The sequence below is a fragment of the Heterodontus francisci genome, chromosome 12, assembly GCF_036365525.1.
Source record: "Heterodontus francisci isolate sHetFra1 chromosome 12, sHetFra1.hap1, whole genome shotgun sequence".
NCBI classification, from domain to species: Eukaryota; Metazoa; Chordata; class Chondrichthyes; order Heterodontiformes; family Heterodontidae; genus Heterodontus; species Heterodontus francisci.
The window spans coordinates 58,802,778-58,816,020 of NC_090382.1; the positions used below are offsets into that span (position 1 = coordinate 58,802,778).

At 46.6% G+C, this 13,243-nt stretch overlaps 1 protein-coding gene across 10 annotated transcripts in view; it reads left to right on the forward strand.

The window, feature by feature from the left end:
• The window catches only part of LOC137375880 (eukaryotic translation initiation factor 4E-1A-like), a 141,749-nt gene that overhangs the window by 112,544 nt on the left and 15,962 nt on the right, over positions 1-13,243 (forward strand). For 9 of the 10 annotated variants that reach the window (XM_068043503.1, XM_068043499.1, XM_068043501.1 and 6 more), the window contains one exon: positions 10,253-10,353. In XM_068043503.1, coding sequence (XP_067899604.1) covers positions 10,331-10,353 — 23 coding nt within the window. In that variant the 5' untranslated portion in view covers positions 10,253-10,330. Of the gene's footprint in view, positions 1-5,738; positions 5,855-10,252; positions 10,354-13,243 lie in introns of those variants that run through there. The other variant, XM_068043497.1, reaches the window with a different exon arrangement.

Sequence of the window (13,243 nt, forward strand, 5' to 3'; positions counted from 1 at the left end):
ATCTCACTATACCACCAAGTTATGAAATTGAACTCCATCTGGCAATTTGTAGGTCAGCATCAGAAAATGACTATAAATGCTACTGTCATAAATAATGAATGTGGTTCACTAATCCCTTAAGGAAGGATGCATCCACCCTACCTGGCGTGACCTTCATGTGACTCAGTCCTACACTATATGGTTGATTCTTAGTGCCCATAGGTGATTGAGAATTGGGTAATAAGTACTGGTGTTGTCCAACTGCAGCACGGTTGTTTGCAAGAACTGCAAGGAGGAAGGCCATCAGACCAAGGACTGTAAGCAGACTAAGTGTTGCAACTTGTGCGGCGCGGCAGGCCATCTCTACAAGACCTGCCCCAAACGTTGCCTCAGCTATGCTCAGGCGGCAAGGTCCAAGGAAAGGCCGGGAGAAGGTTCAACGAAGGCGTCCGCTGTTCGAAAGGAGACCAGCAACCTTCTCCGCAGTGAGGAACTTCAACCTGAGAAGGAAGGGGAGGCGGCTGAAACCAACGACCCAGCACCTACCCAGCGCCCGGAAACCCCTCCTCCACAGACAGAATCAATGGAGGAGGAGGCAGCAGATGGACAAACAGGTCAGTGGCAAGTGGTCCAGAGGAAAACCACAAAGAAAAAACATCCCAAAGCCACCACCCAAACCAGTGGCAAGAGGAGGCTCTCTTCTGAATCAGACTGCAACAACTCCTCTTCACTGGACGGGGAAATGCTGGAACGACAGCTCCTTCAAAAGAGGCGGCAGAACTCCGAGATGGATGATAAGGCATCCGAGCCCCCGGGCACTGGAAGCTGTGATGGGCCCGGCGTGCCCCAACCCCAATGCCCCACACGTAACGACGTGGCCAACGCATCTCAGCTCCGGGACACCGGGAGCAAAGACACGTCTGGCGCACCTGAGCTCCGGGAGACCGGGAGCTGTGATGTTTTCGAGGAGGAACAGATGGAAGCAGCTGAGGACAACCCAATCCTCTCTGCCTACAAGACCCCCCCGATGTCACCCGAGCGGCACAAACCCTGCATGAAAAATCAGGAGGGGTTTCTGAGCCCAACCAACGTGAAACTGCTTGCGCACACGATGGGTATGCAGGAACATCCCGAAGGACTGGGACTAGCGAGGACAAATGGTATGGGAAGCAACAACTAATTTTTAGTAAAAAATGGGTGTAAGAATTGCTTCCATTAATGTGCGTAGCATTAAATCTACTACGCGATGTGTTTCAACCTTGGATTACCTTGCCAAGGTCAAAGCTGACCTACTGTTTCTGCAGGAGTGTGGAATACCACACCTCAGCACCTACAGGCAGTGGTCGCGATGGTGGTCCCACGGGCCATCAATCTGGTCAGGGGGAAATGACTGCCGTTCCTCCGGCCTGGGTATTCTGCTGCGGGGAGGTAACTTCACCATCTCCGAAGTTAAGGAGGTGGTGGGCGGCCGCCTCCTCGTAGCAGACGTGATGTACAACAACGCTCCGCTCCGGTTGATCAACGTGTACGCCCCGGTACAACGCAGCGAGCGGCTGACCGTCTTCCAGCAGCTCCCACTGCTGCTGGCGATGTCCAGGCTGGTCATTCTAGGCGGTGACTTCAACTGCATCATCGATGCGGCTGGACGATCCGGCAGTGACGACAGCAAACTGGACGCTACGTCCAGATTCCTAATAGAAACAGTTAAAGATGCCAAACTGCACGACGTCTTCAGCAAACCTGCAGACGGAGCGCAGCGCAGATACACATGGTCAAGATCGGACGGGTCTGCCCGTTCCAGGATTGACCTCCTGTTTTTGTCCCGTGCTGTCACGGTCGGATCCACCGACGTCAAGCCGGTGTTCTTCTCCGACCACTGCCTCTTACTGGCCGACTGTCACTTACAGGACGACCAGCGGGTTGGCAGAGGGACGTGGAAGCTCAATGCGACACTGCTGACCCCAGAGAACGTTGAGGAACTCAAAAGGGATTACAAAGGTTGGAGGACCGTGAAACCCCTCTTTGAGTCTCCAGTTCACTGGTGGGAAGCGATTAAGGAGAACATCAAGAGATTCTTCATCCACAAAGGTGTTCAGAAGGCGAGAGAGAGACAGAGGGAACTGTCCCGACTCCAGAAAATTATGCAAAATCTACTCCGGTTACAGTCAATGGGGGTCGAGGTCAAGGAGGACCTCCAAGAGGTGAAGAGCCAGCAGGCCTCGCTCTTTGCCAAGGAGGCCTCCAAGATCATCTTCTGGTCCAGAGTCCGCTCCATCGAGCAGGATGAGACGTGCTCGCGTTACTTCTTCCAAAAGGTACACAGAGAGAGCTCTGTTATCAGCAGCCTGAAGGAAGAAGATGGCTCGGTAACGTCTTCGCAGTCCGACATACTAAGGATCAGCAAATCCTTTTATGCTGGGCTGTATGACGCGAAGCCCACAGACAGCAGAGCCTCCCAGTCCTTCCTGTCATCTATCACAGAGGTCTTAGATGACAGCAGGAGGGAGGGACTGGACAAGCCGCTAACTCTGGACGAGCTGACAAAGGCCGTCGAGTCTTTCGAGACGAGTAAAACTCGCGGGAGCGACGGCTTACCGGTCGAGTTGTACTCGGCCCTGTGGGACTGGGTCGGCCCGGACCTGCTGGAAGTATACGAGAGTATGCTCCTGGCCGGCAGCATGTCAGAATCCATGAGAAAAGGCATCATCACCCTCATTTACAAGCAGAAGGGGGAGAGGGCAGAAATCAGAAATTGGCGGCCCATCTCACTGCTTAATGTTGATTACAAGATTCTGTCCAAAGTCATAGCCAGTCGAGTCAAGTCTGCTCTGGAGTTGGTGATTCACCCCGATCAGACCTGTACTGTACCCAGCAGGAAGATCTCTGATAGTCTCGCGCTACTCAGGGATACGATCGCCTACGTACGGGACAGGAGGGTGGACACCTGCCTCATCAGCCTGGACCAGGAGAAGGCTTTTGACAGAATATCGCACACCTACATGATGGACGTGCTTTCCAAAATGGGGTTTGGGGTGGGAATCTGCAATTGGATCCAACTGCTCTACACAAACATCAATAGCGCAGTCTCAATCAACGGGTGGGAATCGGAAAGTTTCCCGATCAAATCTGGAGTCAGACAGGGCTGTCCTCTGTCCCCGGTCTTGTTTGTTTGCTGTATTGAACCCTTTGCTGAGTCTATTAGGAAGGATGCGAGCATAAGAGGGGTGACAATCCAGGCAGCGGAGGCACTCAGGTCAAAACCTCCCTGTACATGGATGACGTCGCCGTTTTCTGCTCGGATCCGCTGTCCGTGCGCAGACTGATGAGCATCTGCGACCAGTTCGAACTGGCCTCGGGAGCCAAAGTTAACCACGGCAAGAGCGAGGCCATGTTCTTTGGCAACTGGGCTGACCGATCCTTTGTCCCCTTCACCGTCAGGTCAGATTACCTGAAGGTGCTGGGGATATGGTTCGGAAGGGCCGGGGCGTGCACCAAAACATGGGAGGAGCGAGTAGCCAAGGTACGACAAAAGTTGGGCATGTGGGGGCAGCGATCTCTCTCCATTGTGGGTAAGAACCTGGTCATCAGGTGCGAGGCACTCACGTTGTTGCTCTACGTGGCGCAGGTCTGGCCCATACCCCACTCCTGCGCCGTGGCAGTCACCCGAGCCATTTTCCACTTCGTCTGGGGATCTAAAATGGACCGGGTCCGGAGGGACACGATGTTCAAATCTCTGGACAAGGGCAGGAAAAATGTACCCAACGTGGCCCTCATCCTGATGACCACCTTCGTGTGCGGCTGCATCAAGCTGTGTGTAGATCCCCAGTACGCAAACTCCAAGTGTCACTACGTGCTGAGGTTCTATCTGTCCCCGGTGTTGCGAAGGATGGGCCTGGTCACATTGCCGCGGAACGCTCCGTGCAGTTGGGCGGTGCCGTACCACCTATCCTTCGTGGAGCAGTTTCTGCGGGAAAACACCTTTGACCACCGGTCCATCAGGCAGTGGTCTGCACGGAATGTCCTCAAGGCCCTACGGGAAAAGGAAAAGGTGGATCCTGTCGGATGGTTCCCCGAGCAGACCGTCAAAGTCATTTGGCGGAATGCCTCATCACCAGAACTTTCAAACAAGCACCAAGACGTAGCTTGGCTGGTGGTGAGAAGGGCCCTCCCCGTCAGATCCTTCATGCACACCCGAAGTCTCGCCCCCTCCGCACAGTGCCCCCGCGTTGGCTGTGGTGGGGAAGAGACGGTCGCCCACCTCCTCCTGGAATGTGCCTTTGCAAAGCAGGTGTGGAAAGAGATGCAGTGGTTTTTGTCAAGGTTCATCCCAAGCAGCTCTGTAACACAGGAGTCTGTGCTCTACGGGCTGTTCCCAGGGACGCACACCGAGACAAACATCAACTGCTGCTGGAGGACTATCAATTCGGTGAAAGACGCCCTTTGGTCTGCCCGAAACTTGCTGGTCTTCCAGCGCAAAGAGTTGTCCACCGCCGAATGTTGCAGACTGGCACATTCCAAGGTCCAGGACTACGTGCTGAGGGACGCACTAAAGCTTGGGGCAGCCGCAGCAAAGGCTCAATGGGGAAAGACCACAGTGTAAGGTTCCCCCACCAAGCTGGACTGAGGGGCTGGATCCATGGGAAACCCATCGAACTGTATCGTTAATATTCTCAATTGCTGTAAATGTAAAACTGTAATTGACATGACAATTGTGAAACGGAAGGGTTGGGAAGAAACTCATGACAGTATTGAAGGAAACTGATCTCCCTTGCAATGTTTGTATTTTTTGGTGCTGTTTGGAAACTGTTTGGCAATGTAATTGTTACAGATTTTTATGAATAAAGTATATTTTGGAAATTAAAAAAAAAAATCTCAAAGCTGTGGTGGGGAAGAGACGGTTGCCCACCTCCTCCTGGAATGTGTCTTTGCAAAGCAGGCGTGGAAAGAGATGCAGTGGTTTTTGTCAAGGTTCATCCCAAGCAGCTCTGTAACACAGGAGTCTGTGCTCTATGGGCTGTTCCCAGGGAAGCACACCGAGACAAACATCAACTGCTGCTGGAGGACTATCAATTCGGTGAAAGACATCCTTTGGTCTGCCCGAAACTTGCTGGTCTTCCAGCACAAAGAGTTGTCCATGACCGAATGTTGCAGACTGGCACATTCCAAGGTCCAGGACTACATGCTGAGGGACGCACTAAAGCTTGGGGCAGCCACAGCAAAGGCTCAATGGGGAAAGACCACAGTGTAAGGTCCCCCCACCAAGATGAACTGAGGGGCTGGATCCATGGGAAACCCCTCGAACTGTATCGAGAAAATTTTGTGTGCTGTAAAATGTAAAAATGTATATGGCATGACAAATGAAATGGAAGGGTTGTGAGGCAACTCAGGATTGTATTGAAGGAAACTGATCACCTTTGTACTGTTGGTAATTTTTGACTTGGTGTTTTTTGAAACTGGTAATGTAATTTTTACAGATTTTTATGAATAAAGTATATTTTGGAAATAAAAATTTAAAAAAAATCTCAAGGAAAAAAAGATCCTAGCAGCACTCACCAGTTAAATTAGCCTCATATGAATCACACATTTTCTGGTGTTTATGCCACTAGAGCATTCAGTCATTATACTTGTCCATGTAAAATGAGCATCTGTGGCTGCCGGATGTGTAGTGCTTATGCAAAAGCCTTTAAAGAGACCCAGTTTTAACAGCATTGTAAGGCTATTTCTGATTTTTTTTATTGGTCAGGTGCCTTGTGTCAAGTACTCTAACACTACCATTGTTTTAGTACATCCAAGATATCAATATGGTGAAATTGTAATGGGTATTTGCCTTTACTAATGCTTTTTGGAGGAAGGAGGAACAATGGAGAGAAGCCAGGTAAGTCTAATTGCTCCAGAAGATTGTGTCTATCTGTTAATGTCCTCCTTCTTGGCTATAATGGTATAGAAATATCTACATGGGCTCTCTATCAGTAGACAGCAAGATACAAATAATGTGCAATCTTCCCTAAAGGTACCTGCACTTATCATGCACTAAAAGGGTCAGCAGTACCAGGTTTCACCTCAAATTTCTCTTCTTCCATCTCCTTCAAATGCATGCTCTAAAACTGTTCTATCGGGTGCAGCCCTGCTTGCTATAATTTCTAATCTGAACCATCTCTTCTTTTCCAGTCACGTAATTAGAATTAGAAAATTGCACTGCTCCAGCAATTAGCCAAAGACTTGGTTTCTTGACGGTACATGCCATTCATTGTACTTTGCTGGGATTTTTTTGTTACCCAATCTGAAAATACTAAATGAAAGATATTAGCAACCTATGTAAAAGATACTGTTTATGCATTTACCTTTAAGCGGCCTTATCCCAATAAATTTGCCTATCACGCAGCTGTTTACTAGCAATTTTCTACCCCTTTGACAAACTCTCCAAATCAGGCCCACTTTAAGTGGGGGGTTTTCCACATTATGTAAATGAGGTTAAGCATGCAAAATCAGGTGAAGCCTGAAAAAATATGGAATCATTAGATGATTTACTATAATTTTATTAGAGACGAACTTAAGGTTTCTATTGCCGTTCCCAAATCAGAAAACGCAGCTGGAATAGAATTCCTTCAGCAAGTGATAAATAACCCCATAAATGTGGGAATAGGCAGGCAATTTGACGACTTCATATTCCATTATGGCGGTAACACAGCCGGTGAGTCAGTTTGCTATGGGGTGGAGGAAGAGGGGAGGGAAAGTATGGTAGAGCTTGGTTAGGGAGTGTTTGTTGTGCGGTGGTGGGCTGGGAAATAGCGGTGTCATACCCTATCTGGAAAAGCACCCGATAATGTTGCATTGAATTCCCCCCCCCCCCCCCTCCATTTAATTTGTTGGAGGATTTCGTTCAACGAAATTGAAATTGGAGAGAAACAACTGACGTTTTAAGTCGGATATGACTCTTCAGAACCGCTCTTTCTCCTTTCAAGCTTGCTATAAGTAAGCCTTGGGTGAAGTCGAGCAGGAACGGACTAGAGAGTGGAAAAGTCTAATTTTGCATGTGGCATATTGAAGTAAGCTTTGCCTTTTAGTCCTTTTATCTGCTGTTAATTAAAACACTGATAATTATTTCCCCTGGTTAATCAGAACAAGACATAAATCTACATGTAAATTGTGGCACATTGTTGTAAACGGGAACAAAGAACAGCACAGGAACAGGCTATTCAGCCCTCCAAGCCTGTGCTGATCTTGATGCCTGCCTAAACTAAAACCTTCTGCACTTCTGGGGACCGTATCCCTCTATTCCCATCCTAGTCCTGTATTTGTCAAATGCCTCTTAAACGTTGCTATGGTACCTGCTTCCACCACCTCCCCTGGCAGCAAGTTCCAGGCACTCGCCACCCTCTGTGTAAAGAACTTGCCTTGCACATCCCCTCTAAACTTTGCCCCTCTCACCTTAAACCTATGTCCCCTAGTAACTGACTCTTCCACCCTGGGAAAAAGCTTCTGACTATCCACTCTGCCCATGCCGCTCATAACTTTGTAAACCTCTATCATGTAACCCCTCCACCTCCATTGTTCCAGTGAAAACAATGAGTTTATCCAACCTCTCCTCGTAGCTAATGCCCTCCCGACCAGGCAACATCCTGGTAAACCTCTTTTGTACCCTCTCCAAAGCCTTCACGTCCTTCTGGTAGTGTGGTGACCAGAATTGCACGCAATATTCTAGGTGTGGCCTAACTAAAGTTCTGTACAGCTGCAGCATAACTTGCCAATTTTTATACTCTATGCCCCGACCGATGAAGGCAAGCATGCCGTATGCCTTCTTGATTACCTTATCCACCTGCGTTGCCACTTTGTGACCTGTATGCCCAGATCTCTCTGCCTGCCAATACTCCTAAGGGATCTTAACTCATTATAAGTGCCACTATGTTAATTTATTTGGGAGCAGATCTTTTGCTCTGTAGTCTTAAAGACGTTATAGTGGGGCACTTAGAAAAATTCAAGGTAATTGGGCAGAGGTAACATGGTTTTGTGAAAGGGAAATCGTGTTTTACCAATTTATTGGAGTTGTTTGAAGAAGTAACATGTGCTGTGGATATACTGTACTTTGATGTCATACCATATCAAATGCTGTCTGGAAATCTAAGGTTACTGTGGAAAATAAAAGCTCATGGTGTAGGGGTAACATTGGCATGGATAGAAGATTGGCTAGCAAATAGGAAATGGAGAGTAGGCATAAATGGGTGACTTTCTTGGTGGCATGATGTAACTAGTGGTGTGCCACAAGGATCTGTGCTGGGGCCTCACCATTTTACAATTTATATAAATGACTTGGATGAAGGGACTGAAGGTATGGTTGCTAAAATTTGCTGATGACACAAAGATAGGTAGAAAAGTAAGTTGTGAAGAGGACATGAGACTACAAAGGGATATAGATAGGTTAAGTGAGTGGGCAAAGATCTGGCAAATGGAGTATAAATGTGGCAAGATGTGAAATTGTCCATTTTTGGCAGGAAGAATAAAAAGCATATCTAAATGTGAGAGATTGCAGAGCTCTGGGATGCAGTGGGATCTGGGTGTCCTCGTGCATGAATCTCAAAAGGTTAGTATGCAGGTTCAGCAAGTAATTAGGAAAGATAATAGAGTGGTTATTGTGAGGGGAATTGAATACAAAAGTAGGGAGATTATGCTTCAGTTATACAGGGAATTGGTGAGACCACATCTGGAGTACTGTATACAGTATTGGCTGCTTATTTAAGGAAGGATGTAAATGCATTGGAAGCAGTTCAAAGAAGGTTTACTAAACTAATACCTGGAATGGGCAGGTTGTCTTGTGAGGAAAGGTTGAACAGGCTAGGCTTGTATCTGCTGGAGTTTAGAAGAGTAAGAGGCGACTTGATTGAAACATAAAATCCCTGAGGGGTCTTGACAGTGTGGATCTGGAAAGGATGTTTTTCCTTGTGGGAGATTTTAGAACTAGGGGTCACGATTTAAAGACCGAGGAGAAATTTTTTCTGAGGGTCAAGAGTCTTTGGCACTCTCTTCCTCGAAAGGCGGTGGAAATGGAGTCTGTAAATATTTTTAAGGCAGAGGTAGATAGATTCTTGACTAGCAAGGGGTGAAAGGTTGTTGGGGTAGGTGGGAATGTGGAGTTGAAGTTGCAATCAGATCAGCCATGATATTGAATGACGGAGCAGGCTTCAAGGGGCCGAGTGGCCTACTCCTCCTTATTCAAATGTTCACGTGTAAAACTGAGCTAATTTTAAACGTTGAGGGAATGCTGAAATCAAAGTTGAGAAAAGTGGGTTTGTTCAATCTTTTCCTAGAATGGAGTGGCAACACTATAAATGTACCTGGATAAAGGTGTGCAGCACCTTAACTGCCTCAAAGCTATGAAAAAGCTGCTCGATAAATCTTTTGTTTGGTTTCTAAATACCACCGTGTTTGAATTCTTCCTGAACTTGAGGAGGATCTGGGTGTCGCTGGCTAAGCCAGCATTTATTGCCCATCCCCAATTGCCCTTGAGAAGGTGGTGGTGAGCTGCCTTCTTGAACCGCTGCAGTCCATGTGAGGTAGGTACACCCACAGTGCTGTTAGGAAGGGAGTTCCAGGATTTTGACCCAGCGACAGTGAAGGAACGTCGATATAGTTCCAAGTCAGGATGGTGTGTGACTTGGAGGGGAACTTGCAGATGGTGGTGTTCCCATGCATTTGCTGCCCTTGTCCTTCTGGTTGGTAGGGGTTGCGTTACAGGCCTGCTGGAATGTAGATGCTTACAGAAGAAAGTGCATGTCATGGGCTAGAAGGAAAGGATGGTGAGTTAAATTGATTTGATGCCATAAGTTAGATATGAATATGGATGGCAAGTATATCCATAAACCATCTACAGTCCATCTAGTCTTCCATTTTTGTTGAATAATTCTCTGATTTTTGCCTTTGTTCTCCTACCCCGAAGTACATGTTTTTTTCAGATTGAGTGATAATCTCTTGCATATGTCTTAAATTTGCCCGTGGAGCTTGTTCACCCCTTTTTTTTCCTGAAGCCTTTTCTTTGAGGATAAAACAACAAAATTGTATGGGGGCTATTCTGCTTTAATTCCAAATAAAAGAAACTTTTGTAAACAAGTCATTCTTGCATCAATTCCAGGTCTATGGTGTAATGTACAATAATGACTTAGATGATTGATCGAAGTAGAAAAATCTTGTTTTGAAGCAGTTTTATAAGACTTGAGAAATACGTAGAGTTCATAATTTAATGATGGTATTTTATTTATTTTTTGTGCATTGGCATATTAAGGTTTACCTGGCAGTTCTGAAGGAATCTGAAAAAACTAAGAAGTCACCTAGGAAAGGGAATCTAACTGTTCAACCATATATGAAGCATCCTTTGCAGAACCGGTATAATCTTTGTTATGTTATGCTGTGAACCTTTTCTGTTGCTTGTTAAATATTTAAATGAGAAAAATGGAGCTTGATATTTGCCACTTAAAATAAGTAACTTTTTTTGTTCACATAAAAGATAATGGGCATAGTTTCATGGATGGAAGTCAAATAGTGTCTTTAAAATGTAAAATTAAACAATGAGTGCTAATATGCTGTTCATTGTGCAGGCTGTTACAGTTCAGCCCAATCAAAGCCTTGACAGACATCCACATGTCTGTTTTCCAGCATGAGTGAATTGTGATTTCTGTTCCTCCCCACCCCCATCAACTGGTGTCTTGATATGGAATTGGATGGAACTTGTGCCCTTCTGGTCTGTAACACTTTATAATGCACCATGTAGATGAGCTCTTCTGACAATGCTGATTTTAATCTGTGGCTGAATTTGCCACTATTTTAAACCAAATGCTACTTGTATATGGCTTAGGGGCCACTTGTGATCTACATCCAACATTATGCATTTATATAACATTGGCTGGAATTTAACGCCCCCCCCCCCCCCCCCCCACCAACGTGTGGGGTGGTGGTGTTGAGGAGCGGGGGGGGGGTGGGGTGTGAGCAGGCGCAGGGGGTGTAAAATTGAGTGGGGGATGTTCCTGACCACCACTTGCCAATTTATGTGGGGCTGCAATGGGAAATGGCCTGCTCACCCCAGGCCAATCAAGGCCTTTAACTGGCACTTAAGGGGCTCCTCCCACCACCATGGGTATTTTACCCTTGCTGGCAGGCGAGCCTCAAAAAGCCCATCTGATGAAACCAGGTGGCGGCCTTGTGGGCTGGGGGCGGGGGCCTTCCTGATCAGGCACCCTGTGCCCCATGGAGGGCTGCCCTCCCAAGGCCCCGACCGCCCCCAACGCATGACATTTCCCCCGCTGACAGGACCCCAATCATCTTTCAGCATCATATGCTGGGAGTACACTCAGCCAGTGGCCACAGCTCCCAGTGGTGCTGCTGGGACTGAGCAGCCAGCCTGCTGATTGGCTGGCAGCTCACTAGATGGGACTTCCTTCCTCAAGGAGGTGGTAATCCCGCTCATGTCCAGTTAATGGCCCGGGGAATGAAAAATTCCGGGCTCGTCTCTGTTCGGCTGGTAGATGGGGCCTCCCGCCCAATGAAAAATCCCAGCCATAATTTTTTCTAATGCAGCAAAACACCACAAAGCATTTCAAAGCATTATCAAATAAAATTTGATAGTGACCCATGTCGAGATATTAGGACAGGTGACCAAAAGCTTGGTTATACAGGGATGTGGTTAAGAGGAAAGAAAAGTTTAGGGATGGAATTCCAAAACTTGGGCCTTGCAAAAGCAAGGTCGCCAATGGTGGGGCGATGGTTAACAGATATGCTGGAGGTCAAAATTGGAGGGATGCAGAGACTTTGGCGGGATTTATTTATCCAATCAAGTAAGATCAAAGCTAATTAGTAATTTGGTATTTTGTCTTTGGCCCTCAGCCGACAAGCTACTGCTTGTTTCTCTGCACCTTTTTTCTGTAACTTGTGAGCTCTGATGCTGCCGTTGTAATTTAAAAGTTTAAAAATAGATTGTGGCACACTCAAAATATAGACTAAGTCTGAAGAAACTTTATGCAGTTACAGTTTGACAAAGAAGGAAATCTGAAAGATACATGTTGTATATTTCCTTTTTTGAGGGTCTTTTGAGCACACCAAAATATCAGTTGGCTGAAATTGGATGCTGCAATTTATTTCTTTGAAGGAAAATATAGAAACTGAGAAGGTGCACATAGGGGTTAATTCCACTCTTGTTGTAACTATGGATCCTTTTGTCAAATTACATCTGCTGCCAACATAGTGCAACCTAAATGCACCATCAGCCATCTTCTGCTCCCATACAGGCTTCTGGTAAATTCATCTCTTGCCCTCAGAGGCAATCCAGTAAGCTTCGGGTGAGCAGGGTAACTGTAACTGGTTCCAATTAGCCTGTCTACCTTCTATGAATTCAATTTCCAGGAATTCAGTTATTCAATATTACCACCACCATCCACATCAATGCCCTTCTTTCCCCACCACCATCCCCCACCCCCCCCCCCCCCCCCCCCCCAAACTTTCCCAGCCTACAGTGAATGTACACTTGCTGCACTTAATGGCTGCACTTAATCATATTCCACAGATCAATAACTCTCCAGCAGATACCACCATTCTTGGCCTCTAATCTAACTTTACTTTTTTTTTTAATGACTTGTTAATGGGATGTGTGTGTCGCTGGTAAGGCCAGCATTTATTGCACGTCCCTAACTGCCCTTGTGAAGGTGGTGAGCCTTCACCTTGAACCACTGCAGCCCGTGAAACACGATCAGCTGAATAGTCCACCTCGGGACCTTCTCCAAAGCCCCCTCCCCTGCAATGTGAGGGGACCAAGACTGAACCACGTTCTAGATGCAGCCAAATGCAAGTCCTTGCAGAAGGCAAGAACTGCACTTCTAGTATTGCATTTTAATTGTCCAAGAAATATGACTGCATGTGACTTTTTTTTTATTTCATCTTTTCTGGGCCATTGAGTATATAGAAAATACAGCACAGAACAGGCCCTTCGGCCCACGATGTTGTGCCGATCCTTTGTCCTCTGTCAAGGACAATTTAATCTATACCCCATCATTCTCCTTTATCCATATACCTATCTAAAAGCCGTTTGAAAGTCCCTAAAGTTTCTATAGAACATAGAGCTTTGAAATTTGGGGAAGAGAGCCAAATTTCACTTCTTACCTGGGATTTGGGGTTTTTAATTAATTATGTTGATATTTAATGATTCTATCCACTTTTTGGTGAAAACTAAACTAATCATGCCCATTTTAAAGCAACTTTTCAATAGTGCTTAATATTCCTACATCTT